Source organism: Tetrao urogallus, assembly GCF_951394365.1.
Source record: "Tetrao urogallus genome assembly, chromosome: 1".
NCBI classification, from domain to species: Eukaryota; Metazoa; Chordata; class Aves; order Galliformes; family Phasianidae; genus Tetrao; species Tetrao urogallus.
The window spans coordinates 111,481,674-111,499,101 of NC_136813.1; the positions used below are offsets into that span (position 1 = coordinate 111,481,674).

The 17,428-nt window shown below is 46.7% G+C and overlaps 2 protein-coding genes across 2 annotated transcripts in view; one reads left to right on the forward strand and one right to left on the reverse strand.

Moving 5' to 3' along the window:
* The window catches only part of BOC (BOC cell adhesion associated, oncogene regulated), a gene marked incomplete at both ends in the record, with an annotated part of 43,294 nt that extends 31,966 nt beyond the window's left edge, over positions 1-11,328 (forward strand). The window contains 13 exons of the mRNA XM_079542097.1: positions 455-727; positions 1,231-1,529; positions 3,493-3,658; positions 4,365-4,475; positions 4,873-5,079; positions 5,910-6,091; positions 7,574-7,679; positions 7,870-7,992; positions 8,252-8,473; positions 8,880-9,106; positions 9,681-9,760; positions 10,378-10,575; positions 11,148-11,328. Of these exons, the coding sequence (XP_079398223.1) occupies positions 455-727; positions 1,231-1,529; positions 3,493-3,658; positions 4,365-4,475; positions 4,873-5,079; positions 5,910-6,091; positions 7,574-7,679; positions 7,870-7,992; positions 8,252-8,473; positions 8,880-9,106; positions 9,681-9,760; positions 10,378-10,575; positions 11,148-11,328 (2,375 nt within the window). The remainder of the gene's footprint in view (positions 1-454; positions 728-1,230; positions 1,530-3,492; positions 3,659-4,364; positions 4,476-4,872; positions 5,080-5,909; positions 6,092-7,573; positions 7,680-7,869; positions 7,993-8,251; positions 8,474-8,879; positions 9,107-9,680; positions 9,761-10,377; positions 10,576-11,147) is intronic.
* A 1,834-nt stretch (positions 11,329-13,162) lies between these two features.
* CFAP44 (cilia and flagella associated protein 44) overlaps positions 13,163-17,428 on the reverse strand; it is a gene marked incomplete at both ends in the record, with an annotated part of 44,595 nt that continues 40,329 nt past the window's right edge. The window contains 5 exon segments of the mRNA XM_079549941.1: positions 13,163-13,405; positions 13,950-14,084; positions 15,451-15,611; positions 16,178-16,379; positions 17,259-17,375. Coding sequence (XP_079406067.1) covers positions 13,163-13,405; positions 13,950-14,084; positions 15,451-15,611; positions 16,178-16,379; positions 17,259-17,375 — 858 coding nt within the window.

Sequence of the window (17,428 nt, forward strand, 5' to 3'; positions counted from 1 at the left end):
AGTAGGGAAGCTGTTTGTGGGGTGAGAAATAGAAAGAGCACCACACCTTAGGTATTTCTACCACATATCTATCCCCTTCTTACAAACTTCAGGGAAGGTAAGCCCATGTTTTGTTGGACTGCATGTCATCCAAGTGTCAGAGTGTTGTTGGCACAAGTGCAGCCTTTGCAGAGTACTGTTTCAGCTAAGAAAAAAGGGACTCATAGGTCGCTACTGCTGTCACTATGTGACTGAGAGGGGAAGCTGGCCTTAGGCCATCTCTCCTTTTGGTTCACATGGGTGCTGATGTAACAAACCAGATCCATGTGGGACCCCATAAAGGTAGCAGGGCTAGCAGGAAGGGTCGAGCATCCATCCCTTCGCTGTCTTCCCTGCCAGAAAGGAGAGTGCAAAGCCAGGACTGTGCCATGCTCCCTGCCAAGTGGTCATCATTATTATGCTTTTCCCCTCTCAGAGCCCCCAGAGGTTACGATGGAGCTGTCCCAGCAGATCATACCCTGGGGCCAGAGTGCCAAGTTCACCTGCGAGGTGCGAGGGAACCCCCAGCCTTCAGTCATGTGGCTGCGCAACGCCGTGCCCCTGTCCGCCAGCCACCGGCTCCGGCTGTCCCGCCGGGCGCTGCGGGTGGTCAGTGTGGGGCCCGAAGATGATGGCATTTACCAGTGCATGGCAGAGAACGAGGTTGGAAGTGCACAAGCCATGGTGCAGCTGAGGACGGCCCAGCCAGGTGAGTCCCTTCATTGAAGCTTGTGGTCATTCAGTGCTAGAGGCCAGTGAACAGCAAACGAGCAGAGAGGAGGAGAAGATTGGTGTGTAACCCTCCTGCTTGGGTTTGGGCTGCTGCGCTCTTCCTTCTGTTTCATCCTGCACTGTGAATGGTTTTGGAGATGCTATCTCCTCCCTTGGACCATGCTGAACTTACCTAGGGTCAGGGGGGCTCTCAGAGGAAGCCCCCTGTGGCACAGAGCTGTCCTGGGAGAGGCTCCGGTGAGTCATGTCATGTTTGTACCAGGAGAAGGAAAGTTTGTTTCTGACACTTTTTGGAGAGGCCCAGTAGGCAGCACCACCTGGGACCTGATACCTCTTAGTTATCGGTGATGCAGTAGGTGAATAGCTCCAGATTTGTAAGAGGATTCAGGGGGCTTCTCTTAGCTCTGTCTTCATTGCAGCCTGGATCACACATTTACTCTGCCTACACCACTCACTTACTCTCAGCATCTCGTCTTTCAGGAGCTACCCTCAACCCTGGGCAAGATACCCAGCTGGGTTCAGCTCAGCCTCCAACACCGTCTTCCAGGGACAGTGCCTTAAAGCTGCCTTTGGATAAGGGTAGTCCACCAAAGCCTGTGACCACTCCACTGGCAGCGTCTCCACAGTGCTCAGCCAACAAGGAGCTGGTGTCTCCAGCCGAGGCCCCCATCATCCTCAGTTCTCCCCGGACATCCAAAACAGACAGCTACGACCTAGTGTGGAGACCCCGACCCGACAGCAGGGCCCCGATCCTCTACTACGTGGTGAAGCATCGCAAGGTATCGCTGTTTTGCCCTGCTCCATCTTTCTTCCGTGCTGTTCTCTGGTGTGGCTGGTGGCCTTGTCGCATGCCCTGCGGACAGTGCACTGGGGACATGGGCACACACTGCTCACTGGCAGTGCGGGTCAGTGGGACAAATCCGAGAAAAGATGGTAGGGGTGTGTGTGTCAGCCTTGAAATGAAGAGAGTGCGTGTGCACACACCTGTGCCTTTGTGGCTCTCATAGCCGTGCTAACTCCTTTGGGAAGCTTCTGAACTTCCGCTTCCTGATAGTTTTATTCTGGAGGCTGAAAAGCAGTGCACTGTAAAGCACTTGTTGGTGACACGCCGTGGTGCATGGAGCAGTGCTGAGCCCCACTGAGCCTGAAGGCTCCTGCCTTCTGCAGTGCTTCCTAGCCCAGCAGGCAGGGTGCAAGCAGAGCCGTTACCCAGCAGATTTTCTAAGTAGCAAAGCAAAGCACCATTGAAGTAAAAATTCTGCTAATGAGGTGAAGAGTACTTCTTGTCATTTTACTGGGAGCATGGGAGAAAAAGCCTGTATTTCCTTTGGGTACACAGATGGTTGCAGTAGAGAGATTGGTTTTGCAATGGGCTTTGAATACATTTCAGTTCTGGTATGTTTGGGATTCCCAGCCATTGCAAGCCACCATTTTTGATTATATGTGAATATATGTATCTCTTTTCCCAGAATTTTTTGACTGGTATAACAGGAGGCCGTGCTAACACCCCCACATTGCTGATTTCTTTCTAAACAAAACTAAGGCTGAGGGTTTCAGCTAGCCATTGCTTTAAATAACTCTTTAAAGCAAAGGCAGAAGATGCCAACACAAGAACACAATGGGGCAAGTTTCAAAAACAAAAGATGCCAAAAGCCTCACCAGACTGCATAGGGTCTAGTAGTCTGCCAAGAAGAGATTTGTTCCCCAGTGGTGTATCATGTAACAGGCAATTCTGTATGCAATATTGGCTTGCAGGCTGGAGTTTGTCCATATTTTACTTGTTTTTCAGTGCTTCACCTGGAAGGGGCTGTAGGGCAGTGGAGGTCATCGTGGGTCACTGCAGTTTGCAGTAATATGTTTTCAGTGTAGTCCAAATTCTCAGCTGGAGACTCTTTCTTGAGATGCTGAAGGATTGTGTGGAAAGGAATTAGTCCCAATAACCCTCAAACTTGTTTAGAGAGTCTCTTTCTATAAGAGATCTGTAGGATCAAGTTATATAATGATCTGGTTTAAACATCTCTGACTGGAAAAGCATGTGTGTGGAGAGGGAAGGAATCAATTCAGCAACAAAAGAAAAGGCTCTTTGTGTGAGAAATGGCCGAGGAAAGTAAAACCTTCTGACAGGAGGCTTAAAACTGTCTGGGCAAGGGTCTGTTTTTCCTCTCCAAAATATATACGGATGTCTCTTCTCCCTGCTCCTACACTGACCCTAAAATGTCAGCAGCCCGCAAGCAGTCAGATGCTGTGTAGTTATTATCTTTGTTTCTTAAGAATTTCACTTTTTCTTTCCTGGATGCTTAACAGTCTTCAGGACTCCCCTCCCTGGCCTCAGAGCTCTGTGGGCTCAGGAATAAAAATAAAATGAGGCAGGCATTAATCAGTCAGTGTCAAACGCCTGGAGAAGATGAATGATACGGCTGAATCCTGGCATTTCCGTTCTGTCGCGTTGCCTGCATTGCTAATGCTGCTTTCGGCACCGCGTCACCTCAGCATCCTGTGTGTTTGCCTGCAATAATATTATCCTTGCAGCTGGGGAGAAGGCAGAGAATCCCACCTTCCCTCCTGCTCTGTATGGGGTGGTGGGACATCACCGAAAAACAAAATATGTTTCCACGTCTTTCTTAGGGCACAGCCATACAGCATCCATTCCCTGCAGGGGGCATTATAGTTCAGCCAAGAATTACTCAAGCTGAAGCTGCATAGCCTTAATTCTGTCCATTGCCTGCGTTATTCTCCCAGCAGGTGGCCAACGCCTCAGACAGCTGGGCAGTGAGAGATGTGCCAGCCTCACAGCACCGCCTGACGCTCACCAGGCTGGATCCTGGAAGCCTCTACGAGGTGGAGATGGCTGCTCACAACTGCGCCGGCGAGGGACAGACGGCCATGGTGACCTTCCGGACTGGTAAAGGTCAAAACGGTCTTGGGGTATTTTGCTCTGAGGCAGTGGGGTGCCCTCATTCCTCTCTCGGTGTCTCAGTTGGACACCTGCAGAACCACAGAGAATAGGCCTGAGATTGATGTCAGGAGGTCGCTTAATCCTTCCACTGCCTGGAGGAAGGATCTGCTTTTGGGATTTATGCCAGGCAGGTGTTTCTCTGAGCTGTTTTTAAGAGAAATCCAAGTCTTCCTTGCCGGCAGTCTGCTTAGTGCCAAGCTGTCTGTACCGCCAAAAGGATGCTCCGAAAGTCTCAGCTCAGTCTTCCTGTGTCCCCGTGCTGCTTTTCCTGTCCCCAGAAAGTGTGGGAGATGGCATTCCCTACATAGAAACCTTCCCTGTGGAGAGGGCTGCTCATGTACCTTCTCAGGCTCTGCGTTGAGCTGATTACCTCCTGCTCAGGCAGAAATCGAGTGACGAGATTTTCAGAAAACTAATAAAAAGTTTTAGAAAATTAAACATTAGTGGGGGCAAAAATAAATCAACAGTATAACAAATCTGACTGTGTTGCTTTAGTTCCTCTCTGCAAGTTGAGCACTTTGAGTCCTCAGGACTGTTTGAGTCCAAAGACTATTTACATCAGCACTGTGACTAGGAATATTTTCTTTATTCATCACAGCAAAAATTAACTCTTACCCACACCACTGTGTCCCTGATGCCATCTCTCCACCCTACACAGGCCGGCGCCCAAAACCAGAGATTGTTGCCAGCAAAGAACAGCAAATCCAGAGGGATGACCCAGGCACGAGCACTCAGAGCAGCAACCAGTCTGACAACAGCCGGCTGTCCCGTAAGGCTCTGGGCAAGGCCCTTCCTGTTTTCATCTCCTACCCCCATCTGTCTCTTTTCTGTCCCCAGTGTCAATCTCCCCCTGCTTGCTGCTCCCACGTCAGTGAGGCCTCCCATTCTATCTCCAGACTCTCATCCACACTTCTCATTGTGTCTCTTCTGTGATGGGTGCACACACCTTCCTTGAGCTGGAAAGGGAAAAAGGGGTGAGATACAAACAGCAGTAAAAGATATTTGGAGAACACAAACTGAAAGGAGTGAGGATCTGGGAGTCCCAGCTCTAATGAAGAGCACTTGGGACTTAGTGATGCAGGCTGTCCTTCACCTAAATCCCTCTGAGCTACAGCATCCTCCAGACATTTTAAAAGTGTCTTGATGTCCACTCGTGGCCCTTGCAGCTCCAGAGGCACCAGATCGTCCAACCATCTCCATGGCATCAGAGACATCTGTGTATGTGACCTGGATCCCCCGTGGGAACGGTGGATTTCCCATCCAGTCTTTCCGTGTGGAATACAAGAAACAAAAGAAGTCGGGAGACTGGGTCCTGGCCACCAGTGACATTCCTCCCTCTCGCCTCTCTGTGGAAATCCCAGACCTGGAAAAAGGTAGGCAAGAGTTCTCTGCTTCGTGGGGTCTGTAGGAAAGCCGTGCCCTGTAGGATGGTGAACCATCTGTCACGTCGTACTCAGCCCTGGCATGTGTAAGCAGAACAAAGCCTCCCCAGCTCCGGCCTTAGGTGTATGGGGAAGTGCTGCAAATGCTTCTCCAGTTTCTCCAGCTGCAGAGACCAGCATAGATTTGACCTCCCTCAGGGAGGCTCATGCATGCTTTTCTGTATTATGGGACATAGTTACTAAAGGCATTAGTGTCTTGTTTTTGCAATTTACTAGATAGGACAGAACTTTTCTTTCTGTAGCCACAGGCAAGACAGATGGACTTGCAATTCCCGTTGAACTTCACATGAGAAAAAAAGGCATTGTTGTATGGGACAGCTTTAAAAAGCAAAATACCTACCCATACTTAAAGAGCAGAAAAAGGATGTCCCAGTTAAAACGGCTTAGGCTTAGAACTTTTATCTGAGATTTATGTAGCTAATTTCAGTGCAATAGAGGAAGGATGCTATCTCGTATCTGCTTTAGGGTAAAGGCAAATTTCTGGCATCTCTGAATCCAGCCATCTACCCCATGTCCCATAACTGCTACATGACTTCTAGACCAACAAGACAGGAACTGGGAGAGACAAATAAAAGCAGACTCTGTCTATCACATGGCCGAAATGTGTTTGTACTTCAAACAAAACATCTCTGTAGTTTTTTTCACTTTCTGGAGAAGACAAAGCCCCCTCTCCAAAGCCAGGCCTCTGTTGACAATAGAACTCTTGAAATACATCAGTGCCGTGTTAGTGAAACTTCTTTTATTCCCCGTTTCTTCCCAAGGGTTTTCCTATAAGTTTCGTGTCCGAGCACTGAACATCCTGGGAGAAAGTGAGCCCAGTGCTGCATCTCGGCCATATGTGGTGTCTGGGCACAACAACCGAGTGTACGAGCGCCCGGTGGCTGGACCGTACATCACCTTCACAGATGCCATTAATGAGACCACCATCATGCTGAAGTGGATGGTAAGCTTTGTGGGGGAGAAAGAAGGATCTCTGCAAAAAGCAAGTGTGTAGGTGCTTCTTGCCCAGCTCACACATCTTCGAAGCTGCCACACCGGAGCTTGTCAGTAGCACAGATGGATTGGAGATCCTAGAGTTGTCACAGGCGTTGAGGGCTGGGCTTGCAGAAGTGCAGGAAGTCAGAGCCTAGGAAACCTTTTAATCTGAATCCAGCATTGTAAATGGGAGGCATTTCAGTGGATAACCTCTGGTTCTTGACCATTTTGTTCAACAATGCGTGGGGTGGCTGCTTGCTTTCCTGACCAAATTCCTGGAATCTATTAGCACCTCTGTCTGCCCCAGTAGTTTCCAGCAGACATGTCCTTCACTCTCACTTGCTAAACAGCAGTTCTAAGTGCTGGTAATCGTGTACAGCAGTCCAGCCCTGAGGACTTTTAGGAGTGGGCAGGATATTTTGGCTCACAGGCCCAGATCCAAGTGTTTCCAACAGCTTAGAGCTTATTTAGAGGGATGTGTCACACTCTTCTCTCCCAACATCTGATTCAAAATTGCTCCAGGGCAGGATGGGCAGTGATGTTATTTTAAACACACTAGCTGATAAAATACTAGATGAAAGCTTGCAAGAGCACATGGAGCTGGGGCAGCGCAGCCCCAGATGAGGGAGGAGCAGAGTTGTCGTCAGAAATATGTGACTTCTACAATCACTGGTTCATAGCAGGATAGATGCACTTTGTCTGGATGCCATGAGTTTGTTGAAGTCAAGGTGATGGTGTGTTTGTCCTTGCCCAGCTGAGTAACTTGCTGAGGAAAAAGAGGGGCAGAGTAGGGACATGAAGATGATCAGAGGGCTTGAGCAGGGGGGACCTTCCATTACCTGAAGAGGGTCTACAGGAAAGCTGGGGAGGGATGTTTTGTAAGGGCATGTAGCGACAGGATGAGGAGAAATGGCTTTAAACTGGAAGAGGATAGATTTAGAGTAGATATTAGGAAGAAATTCTTTACTGTGAGGGTGGTGAGACACTAGAACTGATTGCTCAGAGAAGGTTGGATGCCCCCTCCTAGGAGGCATACAGGGCCAGGCTGGATGGGACTTTGAGCAGCCTGGTCTAGAGAGAGGTGTCCCTGCCTATAGCAGGGGAGTTGGAAGTACGTGATCTTAAACGTCCCTTCCAACCTAAACCATCTGATGCTTCAGAGAAGAAGAATCACGGAAGCAGAGTATAGAATGATGGGGTGGACAGAACCAAATTAATGGCCTGCCTGCTGTGTGACAGAAGCAAGATGTGAGAGTGTAAAACATCAGTGATCTCTGGGAAGGAATTTTTCTGGGAGGAATTTCTGTGAAAACCAGTGGCAAGACAAGGAAGAGATCCTCTGCTGGGACTTTCTCCTGTTCCATCCCATTTATCCTGACTGCTCCTCACCCAGAACAGTATGGATCTGACAACACAGACATCTCTGCTAATTTCTGCTCTTCTTCTGCAGTATATCCCAGCCAGCAACAATAACACTCCCATCCATGGCTTTTACATCTACTACCGCCCCACAGACAGTGACAATGACAGCGACTACAAGAAGGATGTGGTAGAAGGTAGGAGATATTTGGATACTGGTCATAACTGCTGGTTCCTCCTGTAAGAGGATGTGCCCAGAAGGAGCCCTGTGTACCAAAGGCACAAGGCTCCTGCTGGATTATTTTTTTTCCACCTAGCACTGCTGCAGAGGTGTGTTGTCTGCACACAGGAAGCTAATGACACCCTGTGTGTGTGTTCTCTCCTCAGGAGATAGATACTGGCACTCAATCAGCCACCTGCAGCCAGAGACCTCATATGACATCAAGATGCAATGCTTCAATGAAGGTGGTGAAAGCGAGTTCAGCAATGTGATGATCTGTGAAACCAAAGGTGAGCAGCTTTGCAGGGCACATGTGGGAGCCCAGCACTCTGTCCCTGCTGCTGTCCAGAGCACAGCAAGGCAGGAGTCATCTCTGCCTGACAGCATGTCATCTAAGCTCTGGCACGGGGCAGAAGAGGGCAGGTCGGCTTGGTTATGCTGTTGCTAACTATGTGCATACACCCACACCAGTACTCGTATTTCTTAAGCGTGTTGCTCTTCCTCCTGCCTGTATGGCTGTATCTCATTCTCTGTCTCTTCCTTTCATAGCTCGAAAATCTCTTGGTCTGCCGGGTCGTCTTCCACCCTCAACAGTGGCACCTCAGCAGCATCCCCCACTTAGCGGTGGGCACAGTGGCCTGGGGACAGGAGCCATGGTGGCCCGTTCCAGCGACCTACCATACTTGATCGTAGGCGTCGTGCTGGGCTCTATCGTACTCCTCATCGTGGCCTTCATCCCCTTTTGCCTTTGGAGAGCCTGGTCCAAGCAGAGTAAGGGTCCTTTCTTGAGGGCTGATTTACAAGATGTAACCTTGTGGGTTAGATATGATCCTGGATGTAATTGGATCAAACATCCAAACGTGAACGCTGCGCATTCTGGGAAGCAGGGAAAGAAGGGCAGAGGTTCCAAATGTCCAATGGAACCCTCCCATCAAGATAAAAGGCCAACATTCATCCCTTATCTTGTTTACCATGTTAAGAAGGAACCCTGGGACTTAGAAGAGGTGGAAAGGGGCACTGCCTTCCCTTTTGTATCATTTATTTCTGAGGATACTTAGTGTGCCAAAACACCTGCCTGACAGGACAGCCTAACACTATCATTTTCAGTAGTTCAGTTCAGGAAGCTCAGCTTTACCTCTGCTTTTGGCCTCAGACTGTCTTGTTCTTCTTTCTGCAGAGCAAACCATTGACATGGGCTTCCCAGGAGCTGGACTGCTGGTGTCATCCTGCCAGTACACAATGGTGCCCCTGAGGGGCATTTCTGCTCCTCGTGCCAACGGACATCCCTATGTTAATGGGCAGCCCTATGCCAGTGGGGCACATCTGAACGGCATCTGCCCCTCTGCAGGAGTGGACTATGTGAGCACAAAGACCCAAGATTACAGTCCAGATGACATGCAGCAGGTATGTCCACACCCTCATTTAACAGCTGATTTGACATGAGCCATGGCCATGGTTGCATGGGAGGGCTTCTCCAGACATGCTTGACACTTTTTGCAGCGCACAGAAGTGCCAAAACTGGCTCCTTTTTGAAGTTTCCCTGTTGCAGTGAAGTTACGTGAGACCTGGGATGAGCAGGAAGGTCTCCCAATGACTTGTGATGAGGTAGCATCCTGGGGCAGTAGGAGGTAGTGAGCAAAGACTACTCCTAATGGCAATGGTTTCTGTTTCTCCTGAGCAAAGCACCCAGGGACTGACTATGCTGAGTATTCCGTATGTTCACAGTAAAATAAATGCAGTGCCACAGCAGAGAGTATAAATCGGTTATCGTGAGCCAGTGATACAGCGATAAGTAATCTGAGTTTTTTCAGTGCTTAGTTCTACTCTGTTACAAAAGAAACAGCTCCAGCTCTTTCCACCTTCCGTTGTAAGAACTTCGCCATTCTGGCTTGTGGTTCAGGTTCTGCTAGAAATCAGCACCAATCTCTTAGTGCTGCTTTATGTCATTGCTCTGCTAAGATCCATTCTCTCATTCCAGTCACACGACGAGACCAATGCCTTGCTGCAGGCGAGAGTGCTGCAAAATGGGAATGCCCAGCGAGACTACCAGCCCACCAGGTTGGTCCTGGCTTACCAAGGGGAAGGATGAAACAGTCGATCATGTGGGGCCCATTGAAATACATGCTTAGGATGGCTTGTGCAAACATGCCCTTGTCTGTTCCAGTTCACTTGGGAAACAAACCTATGCTCCAGCATTCAGCCTTTTTGGTTTAAGCTCTTTTTCACACACCTCATTCCTCTAATGGTTGGAAAGAGAGGTGATTTCACTTTAGAGATGGCTCTCCCATTTCCTCCTTGTGCTCCTAAGCATTGGCTGGAAAGTACAATGAGAGAAACTAACATCTGTGGCTGGATGCTGATAAAGAGAAGTCCAGGATCTGGTGAGTTGCAGACACTTAGTGCCTCATGTTCAGACGCCACGTCATTATTCCCATGCTCCCCAGGAGGCATAACTCCTCCAAGCTTCTGTGGCACTCATCAGGTTTTGAATCACAGATACCAATTCGCATCACCTCGTTCCCACTCCACAAGTATATCCATCTTTCTCCTTGTTTAGGAATGGTTTGTCATTTTATCAGTGCAGCTGGCTGAGATGCTGCAGGAAGCGTACCTTTCAAGGAGGAAATATGTTTGAATAGTGCTGAACTTCTTTCTTTGTCTGTCTGCCTCATTAGATTGCCGAATTCAAGACCAGAAGACAGCTCTTTCCTGTACAGCCTCCCAGATGATTCCACTCACCAACTTCTCCAGCCACAAGATGACTGTCCACACCTTCAAGAGCACTTCATTGGCCTGCATCATCCAGCAATGGGCAATAAAGTGGGAGGTCCCAGTTTGGATCCTCGACGAGATCCACTGTTCCACCGTGGTCAGTGGTCTGGAAAATTCAGTGCTTGCTTCATCTCATTGTTTTGGTCTTATTTTGAAGGAAAACTTCACTGTAGAGGAGGCTTGATGGCTTTGTTCGTGCTCAGTTCTGTGGTGCATGGACTGTCTCTTAGAATAGCATGAGAAGGCCACAGTAGCAGTTGGGATTGTAAATTGCCTGGGCCACTTTTAGAAAACAGATTTTTCATTTCTCCGTAAGATGGCATATATGGTGCTGGAAGGATGCATACCCATCTGCAGTTGCAGAGATTAGTCACTTAGTCCTTCACCTTTCATCTTCCAGGCTGGTCAAATGGCAAGGTCCCTGAAAAATTCTGTGAGTCTATCCCGCTAGGATATGGTCTATTGATCCATCCCTCCTGCAGCGTGGATCAAACACATTGCATACGAGCATAGGAGAAAACTCCCCTGTAGCCAGGACTTTTAGAATGCAGTCCTTTGTCTTTGATCAGACTATCTATCCTCATAAAGTGGACTGTTGACTAGAAAGCTATCATAGTATCTTTCATTTCTGTACACATTTTAATTCTCTCTCACTCCTCTGCCTTTCAGGAAGCCCGTTCTGCCTAGGCCTAGTGCCAGTGGAAGAGGTAGAAAGACTAGACTGCTGCCAGTCCAGAGGAGACCTCCATCCCCAGGCTCCAGTGCTCACATCTTTGAGTCAGGACCTACCAGGACATCTGAACAGCAGCTCACTATCGCTGAGGCCCTTAGAGACTCACTCTCCTATCAGTTAGGGACTAAGCTGCCTTTTGCAAAAGACTTATTCTAAAGAGAAAAAAAGAATGGGTATTTATTTTTGTATAACACCTCTATTTATATATTTATGCACTTGTATATAGATGTATATGTGCCTTTTATAATGCTATGGAGACAGAAGGCGTCTTCAGCAAGGCAACAGGAGGGCCCGAGAAACAAAGCAGCAGCTACCTGTGGCTGTTCATCAGAGCACAAGACAGAAACAGCAGCACAAGGGATATTGCAAGACATGGGTCCAAACGAAGCTGCTGCCACCAAGATCAATCAGCCTCCTGCGGCGAGGGCTTCTCCTTGCCCACAGGAAGGCATGTCCCAGGAACGCACTCCTGTGAGTGGACTGGAGTTCTGCACTCTGCCTAATCAACGTAAACAAACTTTCACATAGACGCCATCTGCAGCTGCATATCTGTAAAGACAAACCCATGCTTTAACAACTAAAATAAAGGCTTACGTATTTTCTGTGGCTGGTTGTATGCTAAAACCTTCCACAGAATGGATCTACGTTCTTTTTCCCTGCGGAAACATGGCAAAAAGGACTCCTGAGGGAAGGTGACACTTTCTTGCAGTTATAGTTTTCCTCTAATCTATGTGAAACTTTTCAATGCTGAGCTTAGGAGAAAAGGGCTGGCTGCTATCTATGCCAACTGAGTGATATAAAACCTCTCACGGGGAGCAGAGCCAGGGAAAATTTTCATTTACATGTAAGGATAGCTACATGAGATTTGGGAAGGACACCCAAATATCTGGCCCCAGTCTGCACCTTCACAGTGACTCGCTGAAGACAGGCAGCACAAATATCATTCGTTTGCTTGTACTTGGGCCAACAGCAGCAGTTTTTGTGCCTGGCTGGGACACAACTGGATCCTGGCTGAAGGTGCACCAAACAGAAGCAATGAGCAGGGACGGAGAGGGCAGAAGAAGCAAGAGCAGCTGCAGGTTGTTTGAGCTTTTTAATTAAAAAAGAGCAACCGACCCCAAAGGTTTGTGTGCTGTCGGAAACTTTGCAATGGAAGAACATTGCATCACAACCCCTCCACTTGGAGGTTAAAGAAACTTGATAGTAAGACAAAGTAAGCACTGTCTGTGATCACTCACTGTCAACATCTCAAATGCAAGAAAAGTTAGAACCAGAAAACAAAGACTAGCTCTACTCTCTAACGCATGTAAGTCAGTGAAATTACAGGCTGACTTCACATTTGCTATAGTTTTCTTGTTCCAAATAAATGGGGCATCCTGCACTGGAGTGCAGCTTCCCACCTCCACAGAGCAGGGTCAAGGCTCTCACTGGTGCCGTACCTTTCTAGCATTGTAGGCCCTGAGGAAAAAGGTCCCCTTGCTTTCCCAAGCATCGTGCTTCCCATCTCTTTTTACAATATTCCTAACTCAGTTGGGAGACAACTGCCATTGCAGTGGGAATGTTCAACAAGTAACAAGATGCACTCTTAAGACAGACCTCCTGTACCAGCTACTGAGAACCCAGATGCTGTAGATAAAGTTGGCCATGTGAAACATTCTCATTTCCAGCCTTCAAAAGCCATTTTGTACTGAGAGCTAATAACAGGCGTGTGCACACACAGAGCATCTCTTTTGTGCAAAGCTCTGCAATGGACTGACAACATCATTTACTGGTTGCAATTGCACTTTTAATTCCCTACCCACCATTACAGCCATTTTTGGATAAAGGAAACAAATTTAATCCTTTACAGTGAAATCCCTGTATAACCAAAACTATAAATTTCACACTTGCAAGTATTTACTACTGCCATAGTTCAATGCCTGCTTTTAAGGGTCACTTGAACTGCTAGTTACCTCTCATGGTTTAAGAACAGGGAATATTTCATCTGGTGCCTCCAAGTCCTGTGGTGATGAAGGTTGTAGAAACTGATTGTTCCTGGTTAAGAGACTGAGTTCTTCAATTAAATGCCCATCTTTTCTGCTTAGAAGATTGATTTCTTCTCTTAGGATGGCTTCGTCATGAGCCAAACATTTCAGCTGTGACTCCATCCTGGCCTTCTCTTTAATATCAGCAGTTCGGGGGCCCTGAAATTCTACTCCCTGTAAGGAGAAAGAAAAATTGCACCTATAAAAAATGCAAGAATTAACAGTGGATTTTTTTTCATCTGGCAAAGTGAAGCATTCCAAGAAGTGGGACAGTGACTGCTCCATTCCTCAGTCAGAACTACTTGGAAGACAGAGTAATAGGCCTTTATCTTTGGCTCAGTCTGTTACCAATGGCTGCCTTATTTCCTAATAAAGAGAAAGAAAACAACTCATTTGTCTGTTTCCATGTACCAAAGGAATAATTTTGACTTTCTGCAAAACATTTTCTAATTAGAAATAAGATGACTTCGGTATTAGAAAGCAGCTAAGAAATTAACAGAGAAGTTACAGCGTGGCCTACTTCAGGATCAGTTCATCCATTTTCCTCTCTGGAGAAGACTTGGAGCAGCCATTCTGCCTTTGCCACTAGGCAACATCAGCCTGAATGGCTGACTGCACAGCAGGATTTTTGACCAGGGAGATGGTGAGGGCTGATGAACTGCTTTCAGCTTTCTAACAGTCCCAAACCTGCATGTAGTACAGTAGCTTAGAAATTTACCAGATCATCCTTCAGTGAATCCAGCTTAGTTTCAAGTTGTTGCTTTTCAAGGCAGAACTGGTTCAGCTGCCTCACCTTTATGGTGTTTTCTTTTGTCAGCATCATTAGCTTCTGTTCTAAGTCTGAGATTCTTTTCTAGAAAGAAATAAAAAGTTCAACTAGGAGGAGTGAGGATAAGAAGGATGAAATGGGGACCGAGGGCTATGCTGAATATGCATCACAGAAGGGACGGAAACAACAAACTGATCCTGCATACAAGTGATCCTGTGATGCCTTTCATGCAAGCTGTTTTGTTGTTGGTGGCTTTTTTTATCTCTTTTTTCTTTTTGTTGTTTTCTTAGTATTGAAAATGACAAAGCATTTTGGCAAAGCAGGTAGGCAAAAGTATGGGAAAGGGAAGACTGTTAGGCACATAGTAATCCATTCGTGTGTAAGGTACCAAACTGGCACCTACCCCTGCCACAAGCCCGCACAGGTGACAAACAGAGGAGGCTAAGGCTATGAGTTTCCAATTTGAAATGCAGCTCTCACACCCAAATCAAGGAGGAAGACAGGGGTTCTTTGCATAGCTACAAACACAAGACAACCAGGAGAGCAAAGAACTGCAGATCTGAATGTTCTCCTTTCATGAGGTATTACGCTGTGCAAACATGCATAGGAGTGGGCAGCACAGTTCTTACTTTCTGGAGTCCATTATGCAAACCTTGCAACACATCCAGATGTATGCTGTGTTGAAGGATACCAGACTAACTTTTCTAAGGAGCAGAGCATTTCCCACAGCAAAAAGTAAGCCCAAAACATGTTGACAACTGACATTAACAGGAAGAGGTAGAAATCACAAAACCTATTTGGAGGGGCAGGGGTGAAATATTAGTCAAACAAATTCAAATTAGGCACGATACTCACTCAGAGATATTTTCTGGCTCTTCTGGGATACTCTTGCATTCCAATTGTTTTGTCTACATATTTTTAAAGTGTCGGAAAAGAACAGCATTCTGTAAGGACAGCTTGGGACTGTTGCCTGGCTGCACTACAGCAGCTGAGCCTTAGGTATCCCAGGAGGACACGCACTTTTCATGCTGCACAGTCTAGTGTCCCAGGCATCAGCCAGGGGTGCACTGTACTCAAATAATTCATCAACAAATATGATGGAAGCAGGCAGTAGATACTGACTGCCAGCTGAAACCTGCAGGATAGCACTCTGGGAGAACCTCTCATAGGGACTGAAACAGAAAAATGCACTGGAGGCCAGTTTAAAAATAAAGACGCCATCGACTGCCTGCATAAGAAAATAGGATGTGAAGCAGCAGCAGTGCAAAGGTAGGAGTCATGATGGGAAGTCATGGAAGTTGGACATTTTGGTGACACCTGTTGGTGACAGGTGAAAAAAAATCAAACAAAAATGAATATGTTGAGAAAACTTTAGTGTAGCTATTCAGCCCCAGGCAAATGAAGACTTAATAGAACACACATACACCCTCCTCCCATTCTTGCACCTTACCGTACACTCGTTAATTTCCTGGGAGTGCTCATATTCTTTCTCTATTATTTGCAATTTCAGCTCTTCCAGGCGTATGTTAACAGAGCGTGCTTGAACTGCTTCAAAATCAACCACACGGCCAAACTTCAGCATCATCAGCTGACTGCATTTCTCTTCCAGATCTAAAGGGAGAGGCAAGGCACAAGTGGCAGAACTGCTTTTCATGGGTTAATAAGAATTTGTTCCATACCCCCAACTTTTTGCCTGAGCGTTGTCATATACGATCCATAATAAACAATTCACGTGAATTCAATAGAGCTCACAACTGAATACTGCCATTTGTTCTTGCCTGTGACCACACCTGAGCTATCACTAAGCCACATTCAGCCAATGCCAGCGAGCCATCCCCATACCAAAGCCTCAGCGGGCTGGCAGAGGAGGTTCAGATGTTGCAGACACCTCGACATATCTGCGTCTGGTTCTTGGGAATGTAAATGTTTTAATAGAGAGGTTTTTTAATTCCTCTTATGTTACACGGCGAAGAAAATGCTTTTTAAACTGACCTATCACAGCCTAGTGATTCTACAGTGCTGGAGAACTACCAGTACTTCACCCAAACAGTCCACTTGATACACTTTTTCTGCAGTGACCAGATGTGACATTTGGGTGAGCATAAAGACAGATCTGCTGACTTAGTCACAGCCAGTGAGAAACAAGAAACCTGTGCAGTATGAAGTCTGTTACTCACGTTGAATAGTTATCTCCATCTCCTTTTTGTCCCGGACAAGCTGCTTATGTTGCTTCTGGGCCTTCTTATAGATCTTTCTCTGCATTATCTTTTCGTGATGTAAGTCCGCAATTCTCTTCTGCAGACACTCTAGGGACTGGTTGGTAAATACCAGAGCCTGGGAGAAGTCCCTGGGTATCTCCCCATTAAAGAAGTACTCCACCTGCCAGAAACAGCCACAAGCAAGGCTGACTTGACTTGTTTAGGGTGCTGTTGACAGTTCTGGATAAAAAATGTGTGAGAGTTTGCAAACTAATGAATGAGGAAATAGCATGGGCACAACTCTCATGTTTGGGGCCAGGAAATCACTGCCACACAGCAGAGCTCAAAGATTAGAGCTATGAGGGCTCCCTATGTATGAAGCTGATTACTCTTCTGTAACACTGAGAACAAAAATGGAGTGGGGGACTCCTGTTGAGAGTCTTCTGTCTTTCTTAGGAACATTTTAATGAGGTAGATAAAACAAAGACAGAGATGCTGAGCTTGCCTCAGAAGCGCACAAGCCACTACAGGCAGAGGCCTATCTCTCTGAGGACAAGATTCAACCCAGAGGAAATTACAGCATTGTCTGGAGTTTTCCCCTTCATTTTCTGTTTATCATCCCTGGGATAACAGCTGCATAGATGAATGCATTGTATGCAGTCCAGCATTTTTGAATTGGGCAAAACTCCCATTACTTTCAATAGCTGTTTCTTTGTTTGCTTGTTTCTATTGTGTTGGTTGTTATTTTTGTTGTTGTTTTTGTTTTTCTCAAGAGATTATTAGTAGGCATAGACCTGAAGGAATATTCCATTCCAAACCTGTAAAGCACTTGAAGGCAACACACATTTCATCAGTGTACTGACTCTACCTGTCCTTACATGAGCAAAAACAAACCCAGAGGAAACATGACGTTCAATTAATGCCATTGTCATTCCAAGGAGACAGTGGTGGATCAGGAAATCAAAGGCCTCAAAAGCCAGTGACACCACTGTTTAGATATACATAGGCCATTTGAACCTGCCAAAGGTAAAACTGATAAACACACAAAATCGTGAATTACCTGATGGAGTTTCAAAGGCACAACTACATATAAGTCATTCAGCTTCTGCTGCTTTTCCCACTGAAAGATGTCAAGTTCCTTCTCTGCTGTTTTCAGACTGGATTCTATTGATTTTGCCTGCAGAAAGATAAATTGTGGACAGACAAAAATCCTATATTATTCAAATATGC